The following is a 19576-nucleotide window of genomic DNA, read 5'->3' on the forward strand; positions in this document are numbered from 1 at the left end:
CATATTGTATTTTATTTTAATTAATTGAAATCCAAATTTAAATAGCTTCATATTGCCAGTAGTTCCCATATTGGACAGGGAAGCTTAAAATGTTAAGGATGGCAACAATTCACTCATAATACACATTCAATTTTTAAAGTAACAACTATAAAGTTTCAAGGGCTATAAATATACAAGTGATGCATACTCATATATAACTGGGGAAAGAAAACAAACATTAAAAGTTAAATAATACATGTGGTTAAATAAGTCAACTTAATTCCATAAGAGAGGTAACGTGGCATATAATTATTCTAAATAAATGGTGCTACCAATAAGACTATTAGATATGGATATAATCTTTTCTTTTTCTTTCCCGTGTCTATCTCATTGACTCTCCCTGTGGTTTCTGTTTCTATCACTCCCTTCCCCTGCCTCCACCCACATCCCTTTTTTCACACACATACCTGAAAGTTAGAAAGGCAAATCTTTAGTGATGACAGTGTCATTTCTATTGGTTACCCCAAAATGGTCAATGCTGGAAAGAACTAGACCCAAGATTTGGATCACGAACCTAATATAACCATATTCAGTAACAGGCTGGCTAAACAAACCTGGAAGGGACAATTTAAAATGAAGATAAATGGGCCATGGGATAAACTTTTGTTTAAAGTCAATTAAGTATTTTAAGTACTGCTTCTCTGTGGTAAGGTGGGGGGAAGGGTAAGAAGACAATAGTAGTTATTTTGGAGATTGTAAGTTTATTACTGTGAACTGAACAAAATACACGAGAAGTTTGTGTCTAGATCTATGAAAGTTGAGCTATGCTGCTCAGGAGACCTTTAAGATTTTTTTTTGACATTTATTTTTTATTTTTTTTTAATTATTATTATACTTTAAGTTTTAGGGTACATGTGCACAATGTGCAGGTTAGTTACATATGTATACATGTGCCATGCTGGTGCGCTGCACCCACTAACTCGTCATTTAGCATTAGGTATATCTCCCAATGCTATCCCTCCCCCCTCCCCCCACCCCACCACAGTCCCCAGAGTGTGATGTTCCCCTTCCTGTGTCCATGAGTTCTCATTGTTCAATTCCCACCCATGAGTGAGAATATGCGGTGTTTGGTTTTTTTGTTCTTGTGATAGTTTGCTGAGAATGATGATTTCCAATTTCATCCATGTCCCTACAAAGGACATGCACTCATCATTTTTTATGGCTGCATAGTATTCCATGGTGTATATGTGCCACATTTTCTTAATCCAGTCTATCACTGTTGGACACTTGGGTTGGTTCCAAGTCTTTGCTATTGTGAATAGTGCTGCAGTAAACATATGTGTGCATGTGTCTTTATAGCAGCATGATGTATAGTCCCTTGGGTATATACCCAGTAATGGGATGGCTGGGTCAAATGGTATTTCTAGTTCTAGATCCCTGAGGAATCGCCACACTGACTTCCACAATGGTTGAACTAGTTTACAGTCCCACCAACAGTGTAAAAGTGTTCCTATTTCTCCACATCCTCTCCAGCACCTGTTGTTTGAGAACTTTAAGATTTAGAAGTATTTTTTTTTAAATTGGAATGAGGTTTAAGATACAGTGTTCAACTACCCTGTTTTGGTTCTAATGGGTCTCAACCCATTAGGGTTGGGCACGTTATCTGCATTAGTTTCCTAATCTGAAAAGGTAGCCTGGAAGAGTCTTTGAAACGCCTTGAGATTATGTCAACCAAACTACTTCTATGTCTCTCTCAGAACATAACATCTATAATCATGGAATGAAAATTGTATCCGTATGTTCAGATACAAGGACATCTTTTACATTTCAAATATTCTGTCATTTGCAGGTTATTTTTTATTCCATAGCAGCTTTATTGATTTTCTTCATATTTCTAGGTACATAATACTCATTCTCAATTGTATCATTATCAACTATTTCATAATTAATTTTGTGTGATTTAAAGATTTTTAACCCTCAGTTAAAATTTTTGATCATCGATTCAAATATATCAAACATCGCTGGGTGCAGTGGCTCACGCCCGTAATCCCAACAATTTGGGAGGCTGAGGTGGGTGGATCACCTGAGGTCAGGAGTTCAAGACCAGCCTGGCCAACATGGTGAAACCCCCACTCTACTAAAAATACAAAAATTAGATGAGCACAGTGGTGCACACCTGTAATCCCAGCTACACAGGAAGATGAGGCATGAGAATCACTTGAACCCAGGAAGTGAAGGTTGCAGTGGGCTGAGATGGCCCTCTAGCCTAAGCAACAGAGTAAGACCCCACCTAATAAAAAAAAAAAAAACTATGATATACTGAATTTTTAAACTTTAGTACTATCAAATAGCAAGTACTATAAAATAGCAGTTCATGTAAAGTAACACTGTCACCACAATGAAATAGATACATATGTAAATACTGATGTTGTATGGGTCACATTAGCTGTCTTCATAGGTAAGGGCATAATTTTGTCACTGATGACTAAGTTCAAATGGGAAAGTTGTCAAAATCAAAATGAAGTCACTTGTGTCAAACCCTAACAAAAGTACAGTTGGCCCTCCATACATGAGATTCCGCATTCATGGTTTATACCAACCACGGACTGAGACTACAGTATTCTAAGGATGCCAAACTCATGGATACAGAGGGGCTGATTTTTCCTATCCTTTCCAATTCCCTAGAGCTGACTGCTGGACTTTGGTATCCATGGGGGTCCTGAAATCCATCCCCAAGAATACTGACACATAACCATAAATAAAGACAGGTTTAGAAAGAAGAGCCCTCATGCACATACGCTGAAGAAATATTACAAAGACTCTCTGAAGGGCTCTTATACACATACGTCTGTAACAAAAACTTTTGCCAATAACTTTCTAAACTGCAGTTTGCTACATAAGTACAAGGATAGCTAGCTGATGTACAAGAACACTTGCCAGACAAACTGTCTCCATTAATGAACTGGTGTTAGCTCCTGCAATAAGCCCCTGTAACCAAAGTTCTCTGTTACAAAATAAATTGTGTGTACTTTCCTCTCTTGTCTTTAAAAGCTTCCCCTTCCCTCAATCTCTTTGGATATGCCTATGGTTCCCAAGGCCTGCATATCCCAGATGTGCAAATCCCCTAATAAACTCAATATCTTTGGAGAATCTCTGTGTTTTTGACAAACTGAAACTTACCCATTCTAATACACGGCAAAAGAAATCTAAAAGAATGCATTGCTGAAAAGTGGAAAATGAAGACCATCTTTGTACATGTTGCTCGCCTCCCTGAAACTCCTGCCCCAGCTAGAACACCTAGCAAACAGATTTTCCTCCTAACACCCACCATCCCAACCATTTGGTCTTCCCCTCGTTCTGTTTTTTGTTTTGTTTTTATTTTTGTCTTGAGACAGGGTCTTGCTCTGTCACCAAGGCTGGAGTGCAGTGGCATGACCACAGCTCACTGCAGCCTCAACCTCCCAGGCTCAAGTGACTGTCCCACCTGAGCCTCCTGAATAGGTGGGACTAGAGGCATGCGCCACCATGCCTGACTATTTTTTTTTTAAATATTTATTTATTTATTTGTCTGTTTGTAGAGATGAGGTCTTGCTTTTTGCCCAGGCTGGTCTTCAACTCCTCAACTCAAGTGATCCTCCCGCCTCAGACTGTTGGGATTACTGGTGTAAGTCCCTGCACCTGGCCTTCCCCTAGTTCTTGATAAATGCCTCCATTATAATACCAGTCATCATCTATGTTAGTTGCTTCCATGTTTTTCTCCCTGCTAGATCATGAGTGCCCCAAGGGCAGGGTCTGTGTTTAACTCCTCTTTGGGTCTTGAAGGTTTAGCACACTGGTTTGTCTATAATGGAAGTATAACAAAGATATACATAATGATGGAAGATAAGTTAGCTCCCTTGAACAAAAAAAAAAAATAAAGATATAGACAAACGTCGAAAAAGCACTTGTGAAAATGCTCTGGATTAAAAATAAAATGGGGAAATATAATTATTAACCACTACAACTTTGTGCCAAAAGACAACACAATCTGATATAAAAAAATAGACAAATGTTAAATATTGACTCCTACTTAAATATCCTGTAGAAAATTCTCCCTTAAATCATTTGAGTCAAACTGTCTATGAAATAGACAATCAGAAATTAAGTATTATATAGAGCTACTATATAATACTTAATTACTGGGACTATAAAGCAGACCAATGCGTAAATAAATAAGCAAGATATTGGTGAATTTTTTAAAAAAAATTAACTCTCCACTTATGAACCCTAATTCTATGCATTATTTTCTCATACTTCAGTATTACTGAGCAAATATTTAATTGACTTTGTATATTTCACCACTATATCCTAACTATATATTACAAACAGTGATCCATAGGACTGACAGCAAGGCATTTCAACTGGGAACACCAGCAGGAAACAGAAGTGTATCCAGGGGAAAGGACTCTCTGTGTTGATTGACTCAGAGTAGCTTATCCTCACATTTCAAATGTATGCCTGTCTTTTCAAAGATAAACATTTACACAGCCTTGGATGATCAGGCTTTCAGCTGACTATGTAAATAAACAAACATGAAAAAAAATTTCCCCTAAAGCCTGGCAACAGATAACAAAAAGGGCTTGAAGGGGTTTCTAAAGGAAAATAACTCAAACTGTAACACGTATGCTCAAGCCAGTGTGGGTTGATAATTAGGGCTGTAAATGCAAACAAATCAGTTGACTTTTCAAAATAGAGGGTAACATTTTTTCAAAGCCTTAAGTAATCAATAAATTAGTTCAGAGAGATTGTATATTATAAAGAAGCACAGATACTATCATAAAAATAATAAGTTACTTCGAGAAGATGTATTCATCATTCAAATGTGATTTTTCTTTACTCAAAAGAGCCTCCACTATGGAGATAAGAACAAAAGGTAATATTAAGACTCTGATTTCTAAAAAACGAAAAGACTATACATTTTGTGCTCTCTGAAGTGATCATTTAACTGTAAAGGTCGTGATGCTTCTTGAACAAATATAAGAACAAATAAGATGCAAGAAAATTTGATGAGATTAAATGTAAGAAGCGATTATATAAAAGTTCCTCTTATATAATCTATAGGTAACCATAGATACATCTGATTCTTTACTCATTTATTGCCACTTTAGAACTAGAAAAAAAATTTTTTAACTTTCCTGAGGCAAGGGCCAACTCTGTCAGGTAGCAGAGTTAATTACAACTTAAAAGAAATTTTAGAAAAGAGAGAGGGAAAGAAAAGGTGAAAAAACTTAACAGTAGTTACCTACTATGTTTTCATGACAAGGGCCAAGTACTTTACACATTTTACAGTTATGCTCTCTACAACTCAATGATAGAGATGTTAACATTTCATTTTTATAGATGAGGTAATTAAGAATCAGAGAGGTTAATTACTTTGCCTAAGGTTACAGTGGTAGAGCTAAGATCTAGACTTTAGTTTGTCTTATTTCTGTGCATTTTTTCCAAATTGATTCCCTAAATCATGTATTTATTCTTAAGAACATCTTAACATTATATAGATCCTCAACAACATACAGGCAATATAACAAAATCAGAAAAGCAAGGCTCATGGAATCAGGAAAGGAGCACTAATTCTAGGCCTTCCTTCCTCCTCTTCTACTTATTAAGCTATGAAACCCTGGAAAAATAATTAAAATGGCAAGGCCTTAGAAACTTAAGAGGACTGAGTGGTGGGGAAGAGGGATGGTAGATTCAGGTTGGTCTCTATTATCTTTCATATAACTTCTAGCAAATAAATTGATTGAGCCAATATTCTGTTTTTGTTTTTTGGTTTTTGGGATTTTTTTGTTTTGTTCTTGTTGTTGTTTTGAGACAGTTTTTTTTATCACCCAGGCAGCAGCACAGTGGTGCGATCTTGGCTCACTGCAACCTCCGCCTCCCAGGTTCAAGTAAGTGATTCTTGTGCCTCAGACTCCCGAGTAGCTGGGATTACAGGCATGCACCACCACACTGGCTAATTTTGTTTTTTTTTTGTTTTTTTTTTTTTTGTATTTTCAGTAGAGACGGGGTTTTGCCATGTTGGCCAGGGTGGTCTTGAACAACTGACTTCAAGTGATCCACCCACCTCAGCCTCCAAAAGCGCTGAGATTACTGGGGTAAGCCACTGAGCCTGCTCTCGTCCAGTGAGCCAATATTCTTAAAAATAACATGATTAACAAAATTGTATCACTTTAAGAGTGTGACTAGAACCCAGATTTCTGAATTTTAAATCTTGCTGCCAAAGTAGGCTTTTGCCCTATTATCTCCTTTCTAATATACTAAATCACTGTTTCATTGTTATTTCTATAAGATATATAATTCTCTTACATACAAATGTAAAAGGTACTATACTAAAAATAAATGTAAATGATGAAAAGATATTTCCTGCATCCTCCAAAATTATTGATTATATGCAAATAAGATACATACAAATCTTTGTGCTAAAACTTGAAGACTAATTTTTCAAATTTATTGATTATTGATTATATGCAAATAAGACACATACAAAATTATTGATTATATGCAAATAAGATACATACAAATCTTTGTGCCAAAGCTTGAAGCCTAATTTTTCAAATTTACTCAATGATTCAAGAAAATTCAAATTAATGTACTTTTTCTTAGGCAGGAAAAGACAACTTTTAGATTTAAAAGGTCATACCAACTTTAATTTTTTAAAAACTTTTTACCAACTTGAACAGCCTTTGACTTGGTGAGCTATATATAGCACATACTATATTGAGAAAGGGAGGCTACTTTGGAAGCTCTGATAAATATCAAGACATTAGAACACCACTGCTTTAAAGCCAAGGGCCTTTTTTTGTCTCTCCTTAAAAGGAAAAAAACAAACAACAAAACTACATACATATATAAAGTTCCCTTTATTTCTTCAAAAAAAGCTCTTTTCAAATACGAAATACAATATTTTGTTAGAGAAAAAAATAAGCCAAAAGTATGAATGTTTTATTTTAAAAAATACATAAGTTTATAAGTATTCCAGTCTATAAATTTTTTAAGTCTCAAGTCAATCCACTAGCCCAGGTGTAGGATTTATTAACTAAAAACATACACAGAAGTATCTGTGTATCTTTTTAGCATTCAAGTAACTTTTGTTTTTTAATTCAACACCAAAGCTCCTAACTAAATTATTATAATCTTCAGTTTATTGGCTATGACTTCTAACTGAGCATCTTTGGTGTTTATAATTTTGAACTGTGTCTCTGGAAGTCAGCATTGCATTTACAAATGATTATTTTTAAAGTATCTAACTGTCAAGATGAAAAAGAGTGTACATTTTTCTTAAGAGTACAGCTCTGGAAAATATAAATAATGTCATGTGAAATTAAGTTGGAAAAAAATACTGAGTAAACTAGATGATTTACTACAGTTTATATAGAATCTCAAAAATTAGAGTTAAATATAATGTACAAATTTAATTTAAAATAATCTACAATGATTTATATTCTATCCTCTGCCATTTACACAAAACTAAGATGAGGTACAAAAATTAAGCAATATTTTGAGTTTCCCTGAGAATGCCAAATAACTGGTCTGAGTTTTCTCTAACTAAATTGACTATTAAGCCAAGTTTACCACAAATTTTTGGCTATAGAGACACAAAAAGCTTATGAATAAATGAGCCAACAAATAAGTTATTTTCTATATTGGGAATTATGACATTATACTTTAAAAATCTGAAAAAAAAGCATTACATTGGCTCAAAAATGATACAGATTTCCTGTCAACTTTTGAGGAAAGTTATAATTTGATCAAAAAGATATTTAGAAACATAGGGTAATAAAACAAAAGTTTTTAAATGTTCACCTTCAATTTATTTCATAGGTCACTGTTATACCATCTAATAAGATAATTAAAAACATGCAAGCAGCTGGTACTACAGCTAAACAGATTAATGTAATAGTCTGTAGTCATATGTGCTGGCAAGGGGCTTGCCTCTTTTGGTGAGGAGAAGGTCAGCTGCCCTTGGGAAGCGGAGGAGAGGAGTGGCCTGTGCTACAGTCACTAAGTTAAACATCTTCAGCAAACTGATAATCAGGAAATGACTTTCCTTCTTTCACACCCATTCATGTTCTTCTCTCAGTTTTAATGGTTAAATAAGGAACAGAGAAAGCTCATATAATTTGGCAGACAACATTAACGTTGGTCTTTAAAAAGTACAAGATATATTTCACAAAACCAACAATGTCTTCTCAAGTCTTATAAACTTTCCATTTTAACGCATCATCTGCAAATTAGTTCAGAGATATACAATCAAATTTTAACCAAATTTTCCAAAACAATATCTGGACTATTACTCAAGCATCAAATAATAATTATACTGGTGCCTTAGGAGTTAAATGCAGCTGTACTCTATCTGAATCCATGAAGCAAGATCAAAAGAAGATATAAATCCAAAGTAAACATCCCAGGTTACTAAGAAAAAAAAAGTCTATGAGTATTAGGCACATAAAGCTATAGTTAGGGTCCATTCATTTTAAATTTTAAAATTTATTTGTCAAAGTTCCAGACATCATCTCTGAATTTATAGTAAAACATCTTCCTTTCATCTACTAGGTTTTCAAATTTGTTATTCAAAGGTAACCTGAAATATGTGTCAGATATTGAGAATGTCAAACCTCAGGTTAAGCTTGTTCTTAGGCACTCTTTCTGCTAACAGACAAAACATTTATTTTCTTGTAAAACATATTTTTTCTCTTCCTTTTGGTATATTAGATCACTGTAACAATTTCTGCAATACCAAAAGGTTAGAGATGATGACAATGATGATGATGATGACATTGTCTGGAACAAAAAAGGAACTAATATTTATTCAGCATTTACCATATGTCATTATCTGATTAAACTCCTTATATGAACTGTATTTTATCATCTCCACTTCAAAAGTGAAGAACTGAGGCTAAGACTTGTCAAAAGTATTCAAAGTATTTGGAATCAGGATCTGAACCAGTACACTATGTTTAAACATTGTTTTTAAAAAACAGACCAGGTGAAGTGGCTCATGCCTGTAATCCCAACACTTTGGGAGGCTAAGGCTGGCAGATTTCTTGAGCCCAGGAGTTTGAGACCATCCCGGGCATCATGGTGAAACCCCATCTCTACAAAAAACACAAAAATTACCCAGGTGTGGTGGCATACGCCTGTCGTCCCAGCTACTCAGGAGGCTGAGAGGTGGGAGGATTGCTTGAGGCCAGGTGGTTGAGGCTGCAGTGAGCCAAGATAGTGCCACTGTACGCCAGCCTGGGTGACAGAGTGAGACCCTGTCTCAAAAAACAAACAACAAAACCCCCAGAGACTATGCCCTCTTGAAACTGACAATCTAATACCATAATAATACAAACAGTGGAAAGAATATAAATTTCAGTGTCCAATTCAAGACTGAATTCAAAAGTTAATAAAATCTCAACATATGTTAGAGAAGGGTACATGTGTCTGATGGTGAATACAGAAAACAAAGTTACCCATTTACATGAAGTGATCACAAAAGAATTAATACTATGACTTCCCATTTAGATTTTCAAAGGCCTTTATTTTACATGTTTTAACCCGAGTCTTTAAAACAGTTGTAGGAAGGAAACAGGTTAGGCATTATAATGCCCATTTGATAGATAAGAAACTAAAGTAAATCTTAACCCTAGACACAAGTATATATAAAGTATGAGTATGTTGGTGATAGGTTTAAGGCCTGCGTTGTCGAATTGTGAAGAAAAGCTAGGATTTCAGAGGCGGTTTAAATAATACAAAGGTAGAATTGTCACGCAAAAGGACATCTGAGGGTTGCAACATTTACATTTCTCTAATAACCTATTTCTAGTTAGTTTAAAGAGATATAATGGCAACAAAAAATAATTTTCATTTTCAAAAGTAAATTTTACTGAAAATTCGACTGCCATTTTAATGTGATTCTGCAACAATTCCTAGATTTTGTCAGTTAACCTTAATATGAAGCTATACCACAGAGCTGTGCTTCTATGAATTCTACACTTAACCCAAGTGTCAAATCCACAAGTAAGCTCATTATAAGAGCTATTGCCTACTGAGTAGAAAAATATTCATTTCACACCTTAAATACTATAATAGTATTTAACAACAGCACTGGCCTGCCAACTATTAAAAGTACATTTTTACATACTGTATTACTTGAGCTTTTTATCTTCTCTTTTTAATTACAACAATAAATTAATATTCTAACATTACAACATTGATTTTTAATCAATGCCTGCCATTTTTAAACAATGACAGGCATTGATTAAAAATATTTAGTTAACAACATATTTATTGTGCAAAGCTACACTAGGAGTTACTTTTCAAAATACAATTATCATTTAATACTAAGATACTTTATTCAAGAACAAAAAAACCCACAAGATAATACTATACCTTCACATGAAAACATTTCTCTTAACTTTATATTATACCCACTATTTACTATAATTAGCTAAAATACAAATGTAATTGTAAAATATAATTCACCAACAAAATTTACACATATAATGGGATTTTTCTTCCTTTGAAATATATTTTTTTGTCTTGTTTATGTTTAATCGTGTTTATACCTAATAAATTACTATCACAGATTTCATATATTACCATATTAAGATTCCTCTGTTACATGTCAACTCCTAATATTTATTTAACTATCTTTCATATTTACTTTTTTGGTTATTGTTGCAATCAGCTATGACACACTCAAATAGGGGATTCTACCTATAGTTTAGTATGCCAAATACAAGCTTTATATTATACTTCAGGACTCAGAAAGCATTTGGACAATTCCAATATTTATAAGGTAGGATGGATATAGTGAAAATTTAACAACAACATATGAGCTTTATTGCTGTGATAATACCCTTCTAGAACACCATGGAACATAAGCCTTTTGTAGTATCTGTGACACTTGAACAACTGATTATGTATACAGACCCCAAATGGTATAAAATAAAGATATCAAGTGTTTCAATTACCATCTCATTTCTGAAATTCATAAACAAATTGTAAAAACTGTTTCATTTACTACATTTTTGTCAAGTGCCTCCTGTATAAAAGGCCCAACTCTAGATGTTAAAAGCCCGCCTGAAATCTGAAGAAATAAATGACACAGTTCCAATTAAGAATATATAATATGTATACAAATAAAAATATAAACTAAGCATAAATTCCATATTTATTATAGAAAAGAAGACACAGTTTAATATTAAAATCAGTTTTCAAGTACACAGTGGTTCTTGCATATATTTTATAGTGTTGTTACACAAGTATCAGAAGTAATTAACCACAAGGACAATGTTGACCAATTAAATTGTTTCTTCAAGAATCTGCATTGCCATCTATAATGTTAAAATGTATTATTATTGAATTTGCACTTTTTTCCTAAAAGAAAATAACCAATTTCTTACACCACTTTGGTTCTGTATACAGATTTTCAAGTACTACATAAAATACTTTAATCTTTCTTACTCCTGAGTTTCCCAGATATAAGGTACAAATTTCATAAATATTTACTGAAGCAAAATTCAAGTTATGAGCAGAATATTAAGAAAGTACTAGGTAAAATACATATTTTCTTAATTAGTGTATCCTTTTAAAAATTACTAATTGAGAAGTAATAGCCCTGTTTGCTGAAGAACTTAAAACAGGATATTAGCAAACAGCACTTAATTCAACCATGAACTACATTTTAAGCTCTCTTAGGCGCTCACGAGCAGTACTATATTTTAGCAGGAAAATTAAAAGGAAGCTTTAGTACCATAACAGATATACTGGAAAAACAAAAATAGATTATAATGAAGCTGAATACTACATGTGCATTCATTCCAATTACCCTACTATTGGCTAACAACAGATACTGCAGTAAGTGCATTTACTCAAAAATTTAGAATATTATATTTTTCTGTATCTTATTAATTGCAGAAAATAACATAACACAATATTGTTTACATTGGTCGCCTTGTTAAAACACAAGTAGTGGTTCCTTACTATTCTAGATCAAAACCCTACATAATTATATATCTTATACATTATCTTATAATATTATATGTGTGTGTGTGTGTATATATATATATGTATTCATCACCTACCTATAGGAATTAAAAGTCCCTTCAGAGTCTAAAGTAGAACTTGTTCTTCTTCCATTTTTATTTGAATCTCCTGGAGAAAAAAATTACAACACTGAAATAATGGAGATAAACTGAATATTTCAGTTGAAAAACTGTGTGAAAGCTCTACGCAATATATTAGCCAAAAAGCATATATCCTCTCCCCCTTCCCCAAATTATCTTTTGTACTCAAAGCTTTTTAGGTAGAAAACTCATTTTGATACCAAAATATAAACCAATGCCAATCCTAGACTGGATAGTAACAGTACCAAAGTAATTGCTATCAGGAACAAATGAGGCACAGTACAAACATTTTCTTCTTATGAATTACAGACAAAACTAAAATTATAAACCAGTGTTTATAAAGAAAGGAAATTTTCTGTTAATGACTAAGTCACCCATCCTGATCAGTGGCACTGTCAAAAGAGAACAGGCAGAGAGCCGACCTGGATGATTTTCCAGGTCCTAGTTTGATGCTCTCTAGGAATTTAGTAAACAGAGGTAAAATAAAAAGCCAACTTGAGAGGTAGTGATTAATTAATGAGATGTTAATATGCCTTACTTAATATTCTTTACAAAACTTTAACTGTTAACTTTAGGTTTCAACTGTCAAAAGTTCGGCAATTTAAAACATGAAAAAGGAACAACATCAAAAGGTATTTGTCTCCTATAATAATATGAAACATTTAGAAAAAAAATTTTACTCAAAAATCTATCATATTCATAAAATCACATTTAGAACAAATTATACATATCAATTTAAAGACTACAGAATAAAAGTAAATGTACTAAAGTTGGAAAAAATGCTTACCAATGCCCCAATGTTATATATTCTTATTGATTGAAATTTCATAGTTCAATTTTTTAAAATATATTCTTCAAAGTACAGCTTTTATGAAACCATAGTATACCACTATTAAAAATGTCATTTGTTCTTCAAAACAAATTAAAAGTTTAGAATCTGATTACATTTTATACTCCTAATTTATATAATGTAACTTTCAAACATCAGGTTGTATTTGATTTTTATAATATTTACAGCTTAATATAACAATGATTTAATCCAATTTTATACTTTTAATATACTTTGAACAACTGAAGGTGCAATAGGAAATCATCACAGTGGTCGTGGATAAGTCAAACAGTAATTACAGAGCTTTCACTTTAAAGATGAGATTATTTTTAATTATTGAGTATAGTATCTAAGGTACTATACTTATATAATTATGCTACTCATTAAATGGTGACTGAATGCTGAAATGTAATTTTAATGACAGCTACGTATCTTTCTTTACACATTTTACAGCTGACAGATAGTAAAGAACACTGGTTCTTTTTTGAGAATTTGGTGAGATATGTGCAGCTGTGCCAGTGTTCAGGAGAAGTGGACTGAGCCTGCTTATTAAACTTTCAACTCTACTCTTTTTTCAAAATATTGTTCCAGTTTATTTTGTTTTTTGAAAAAACAAAAAATCCTAAAATGGATTACAACACTTAAAAATTGTGACAATTTACAGAAGAAAATAATCCAAAAACATGTAAATGTTTAAAATTAACCTAGCTAGGTATAAGTTGCTAATTCTTTGAAAACATGGGTATGGTAATATTACTCATACAGCACCCTTCATTTTCTTTTAAAAATTAATAATATTATAATAAACTAAAAAGATGTAAGGAAAATTAGTCTCTGTCTTGCTAAATGAAAATTTCCTACAACACATGTTATTTAACAGCTTGCAGACATTTCCTGTGAAACGTTCCATAATCAGCATAGAATAAGTACTATATTATACATTTAAAATATGAGCTTCTTTCTCGTTAAAACTAAAGATTATGATTAAACATGAAAAATAACACCAATAGAATAGTTCTTCCTTTAAGGTGATATTTATCAGATCAAATATAAAATCCTTCAAATAATCAAGAGAATTTGGCTTTATAAACCAGGTTTTATCAAATTATAAAGGTTTTATTTAATTTAAAACTGTTTCCAAATGAAACTATCACATTAAATGTAACTTTCAAGGTGCAAAAAAATGGTAATAGGGAAAAAAAAGCAGTTTTTCTTTCTCAAAAACATACCAAATAAGGAGTACAATTGTTTCACTAACAATATTAGAGAAAAGATTTCAGAGTTGGCTATATGGGGAAAAGGCAATAAAGTTTTGAAGCGGGAAAAACACTTTGTTCCCTCAATCCTCTAGTTGAAATTAATTATAGCAAATGTTTATGAAAACATCTGTTCCTTACAGTTATAAATTCTTAATTTTAGTATGGACGATCCCAGACTCTTATTCTGGAAGGAAACTGTCTGACTATGGAAAGGTTTACAAAAGAACAGACAGAATCCGTAATTCTGTAAAATTGTGTATACAATGTGCTACATCCTGTAGAGATTTTCCTTGGTGTGAAACATTTGGAGAGGCTTAATACCGGTAACTAGGAGAAATCAAAGACAAACAGAAAGGCTCATTTTTCATTTAAGCTGTAATATGATAAAAAACATATCTGTAACACCAGAAAACAACTTCCGCCAGTTTGGGAAATAAACAAGTGTTACTTTACTACTGAATCTAATTTGGAGGTAAGTATAATAAAATAAGTATTAATTTTATAAGGGATTAAAGTAAATGAAATGACGATACAATCATGGGAACGTATATGTAGTGTTTCCCAAAAATAACAACAGAGGGTGCAAGAGAGTTTACTATGATGTTTTTATTTGCTATTCTGATCCTTGAACTAAGTTGTCAGGTAGCCGTAACTGTAACAAAGATGCATCATACACACACACACAAATACAGTATTAATGTAATCTTACACAAAGACTATTAAATGGTCAAACAGCACAAATATCTAAAATGTGGTTTAAGATAATAGGCTTCCTGTTACTTACCTGAAAATAATTTAACTAATATGCAATTTTTAGAATACAGTTGTAACTTTAAAGGTATTTCAATATCTAATGTAACCAGTAAAAGAATCTAGATGTCTTTATTGAGTATATTTTGAATACATGCATGAATTATATAAAATAAATAACATATGTGTAACTATATATTTATAACATTGTACAACATATATCTATAAGAACAATTCATCAATTACTTGTGACCGTAAGTTTGAAATTTATATAACATTCATTTCTCATTAATTGGTATGCAACTTTCCTAATGGGTTCATAATATTCAATTAAAATAAATTGCTGATTTGCAAAAATATGCTGATAGTTACTTTGGCTTAAATTATAAGAAAATGCATAATATTGCTTAATAGTAATTTCTAACATGTGTATCTAACTTACTAAGCCAGAAAGTATAACTGTGACTTAAATTTCAAAACAGAATGAATGGAATTTCAGACTCCCTTTTAGCTTTAACTGAGGTCATGTTTAACAAAGGGCATTTTTGGTTCCATCTGTGCACTGTTGAAATCTTTCTAAAGGGAGATTTACAATAGATTTCTGTAGTATTTTTTTATACACAAACATCTAGTTCATGAAGAGAGAACCAGAGATTTTAAAACGAGGTTAAGTTAAAAACAGCCAGAATAACACTATAAACAATCACGCCTACTCAAATGTGTCTTCAGTTTACATGTGAAAACATCAAGTTTTAGACTATCACATCACACTAGGTATGAATTCTGAAAAGTATTACATAATAAAGAAAAGGTTTTATCTTTGAATCATTAGAGAACTGTCAACATACACAGTCTGGGTGGGGTATTTAATAGTAAGATGGGGAAAAATGACTTGGTTCAAACTAAGATGAAAACAAAGCTATGAGTTTAGTGTAAAGACCTGAAAGCCTTTGTGTCTTTTAAAGGAATTAGTATACACCAATGAAATGTTTTAGTTAACTTTAAAATCCTTTAAAAAAATGATTTTTAAAAATCTATGAATAAAGTATATTCATGTGTTGACACACAGTGAAGGCAAAGCATAATGACTCAGCATTATCCATAAAGTAGCCACATCATTTGTGAAATCAGGCTAACCATTAGCCACCCCAAGCTAATTACTTATGCTAAAAATCCAGGACCACTCATTAGATCTAAGAGCCAGTGCTGAAGTCAACACAGAAAAAAATGTGTCAATTTTATAATTTTCAATTTTCTTTATTATTGTTAATGTACTTACATTCCAGTGATTTAATAGTCATATTTAGTTCTCTAAATAACGTCTTAAAAATCTGTATTATAGATAATGAAAACCCAAACGTAAAATAGAAATTCATAAGAAGTCTTAAATAAAAAACATTTTCAAGTGGACATTTTAATTTGAGAAAAGGATGCTTTGTTATCAAAGGTTCCTATTAAACCTTTAATAGAATTCTTAAAAACAAAAGACAGAAAGCAGCATGACATCAGCAAGATGGCAGAGTTTGAAACTCCAAGTAGTACATGTCCTCCCACAGAAACACTGAAAAACAAAAAGTAACTTTTAGGACTTTGTAAAAGCTGTAATAAACAGTCAAAAATGTTCCAAAGCAAAATGAACACTGAATCAAGAAAAAAGGCAACTTAAAAATTTTGTGGTGTTTACACTTGCCCTTGCCCCACCCCCTCCCTGGCACTGTAGCAGTCTGGAAGAGGGTAGCTACTTTCCCAGGGTGGGAGTCTGGTACTTAGTTCTCGAAGGGAAGAGGGTACCATGTTAGCAAATTGTTGTGTATATATGTTCTACCCTGTGTAAAGGCCACCTGAAAGACGACACAAGGTGCCTTTCTCTGTTCCGGGTACTTTAGAAGAAGCAGCGGACATCAATAGAACACACAAGAAGCCAAACTAAAAACCCAATATATAGTCCATTCTCACGCTGCTATAAAGCACTGCCTGAGACTGGGTAATTTAAAAAGGAAAGAAGTTTAATTGACTCGCAGTTCCACATGCCTGGGAAGGCCTCAGGAAACTTACAATCATAGCAAAAGGGGAAACAAACATGCCCTACCTCATATGATGGCATGAAGGAGAAGTACAGGGCAAAACAGGGAAAAGCCCCTTATAAAACCAACAGATCTCGTGAGAACTCACTATCACAAGAAGAGCAGCATGGGGGTAACTGCCCTCATGATTCAATTACCTCCAACTGGGTCTCTCCTGTAACACCTGGGGATTATAAACCTATATTTCAATATGAGATTTGAGTGGGGGCATGGCCCAGCCATATCACTGTACCCCCTCCCAAATCTCATGTCTTTATAATTCAAAACACAGTCATGCCTTCCCAACAGTCCCGCAAAGTCTTAACTCATTCCAGCATTAACCCAAAAGTCCAAGTCCAAGGTCTTATCTGAGAAAGGCAAGTCCCTTCTGCTATGAGCCTGCAAAATCAAAAGCAAGTTAGCTACTTCATAGATACAATGGGGGTACAGGCATTGAGCAATACACCCGCTCCAAATGAGAGAAACTGACCAAAACGAATGGGTACAAGCCCCATGCAAGTCCAAAATCCAAGAGGCAGTAATTAAACTGTAAAGTACCAAAATGATCTACTTTGACTCCATGTCTCACATCTATGTCACACTGATACAAGAGGTAGGCTCCCACGGCCTTGGGTAGCTCTGCCCCTGTGGCTTTGCAGGGTACAGCTCCCCTCCCGGCTGCCTTCACAGCTGGCGTTGAGTGTCTGCGGCTTTACCAGGTGCACAATGCAAGCTGTCACTGAATTTACCATTCTGGGGTCTGGAGAACAGTGGCCCTCTTCTCACAGCTCCACTAGGCAATGCCCCAGTGGGGACTCCAACCCCACATTTCCCTTCCGCACTGCCGTAGCAGAGGTTCTCCATGAAGGCCCTGTCCCTACAGCAGACTTCTGCCTGGACATCCAGGTGTTTCCATATATCATCTGAAATCTAGGCAGAGATTCCCAAACATCAGTTCTTGTCTTCTGCACACCCACAGGCCCAACACAATGTGAAAGCTGCCAAGGCTTGGGGCTTGCACCTTCTGAAGCAACAGCCCAAGCTGTACACTGGATTCTTTTAGTTACAGCTGGAGCTGAAGCAGCTGGGATCCAGGGCACGGCCCAACCATATCACTGTACCCCCTCCCAAATCTCATGTCTTTATAATACCTGAGGTCTTTATAATTCCTGAGGTCTTTATAATTCCTTTATAATGTCCTGAGGTTGCATAGAACAGGGGGGCCCTGGGCCCAGCCCACAAAACCACTTTTCCCTCCTAGGCCACCAGACCTGTGATGGAAGGGGCTGTGGTGAAGGTCTCTGACATGCCCTGGAGACATTTTCCCCATTGTCTTGGTGATTAACATTCCACTCCGTTACTTCTGCGAATTTCCACAGTGGGCTTGTAATTCTCCCCAGAATTTTTTCCCCCTACTACATTGTCATCCTGCAAATTTTCCAAACTTTTATATTCTGCTTCCTTTTGAATGCTTTGTTGCTTAGAAATTTCTTCCACCAGATACCCTACATCATCTCTCTCAAGTGCAAAGTTTCACCAATCACTAGGGCAGGGGCAAAATGCCACCAGTCTGTTTGCATAGCAAGAGTTAACTTTATTCCAGTTCCCAAAAAGTTCCTCATTTCCATCTGAGACAACCTCAGCCTGGACTTCACTGTCCATATCACTATCAGCATTTTGGTCAAAGCCATTCAACAAATCTCAAGTTCCAAACTTTCCCACATCTTCCTACCTTCTGAGCCCCCCAAGTCTCTAGGAAATTCCAAACTTTCCCACATTTTCCTGTCTTCTTCTGAGCCCTCAAAACTATTCCAACCTGTGGCTATCACCCAGTTCCAAAGTCTCTTCCACATTTTTGGGTATCCTTATAGCAGCACGCCAATCTCTGTGGTACCAATTTACTGTATTAGTACCTTATCACATTGCTATAAAGGACTACCCAAGACTGGGTAATTTATAAAGGAAAGAGGTTTAATCAACTCACAGTTTCGCATGGCTGGGGAGGCCTCAGGAAACGTACAATCATGACGGAAGGGGAAGCAAATATGTCCTTCTTCACATGGCAGCAGGATGGAGAAATGCCAATTAAAAGGGGGAAAAGCCCCTTATAAAACCATCAGATTTTGTGAGAACTCACATAATATCACAAGAACAGCAGCATGGGGGTAACTGCCCCCATTATTCAATTACCTCCCGCCAGGTCCGTCCCATGACACATGGGGATTATGGGAACTACAATTCAAGGTGAGATTTGGGTGGGGCCACAGCCAAACCATATCACTTCACAGATGCCTGCGGCAAAAGATTGCAGTTGAAACATAAGATAGGCCACCTAAGGCCTGGGAGCAAAAGCTGGTGAGGATTTCTTTGGGAAATTAGGACATTCAAAAGCATCCATGTGTATTGGAGAAATGTAGAAGGCTGTGTGTGTGCCTAGGGCAATATGCATGATCAGAAAGTAACTGAGAAGACCCTAAGCTTCCACCAAAAGCTGATCACTATATGAGGACTGCAAGCGTGGCTAAATGTTAAAGAACTACC

General features: G+C 34.6%; 1 protein-coding gene across 37 annotated transcripts in view; it reads right to left on the reverse strand.

Annotated features, from left to right (window-relative positions):
• TBC1D5 (TBC1 domain family member 5) overlaps window positions 1-19576 on the reverse strand; it is a 588093-nt gene that overhangs the window by 266051 nt on the left and 302466 nt on the right. For 36 of the 37 annotated variants that reach the window (XM_055381150.2, XM_055381134.2, XM_063703452.1 and 33 more), the window contains one exon: window positions 12093-12162. The exons of the other annotated variant lie outside the window; for it this stretch is intronic. In XM_055381150.2, the coding sequence (XP_055237125.1) occupies window positions 12093-12162 (70 nt within the window). The remainder of the gene's footprint in view (window positions 1-12092; window positions 12163-19576) is intronic. 37 annotated transcript variants of the gene reach the window in all.

The sequence above is a fragment of the Gorilla gorilla genome, chromosome 2, assembly GCF_029281585.2.
Source record: "Gorilla gorilla gorilla isolate KB3781 chromosome 2, NHGRI_mGorGor1-v2.1_pri, whole genome shotgun sequence".
NCBI classification, from domain to species: Eukaryota; Metazoa; Chordata; class Mammalia; order Primates; family Hominidae; genus Gorilla; species Gorilla gorilla.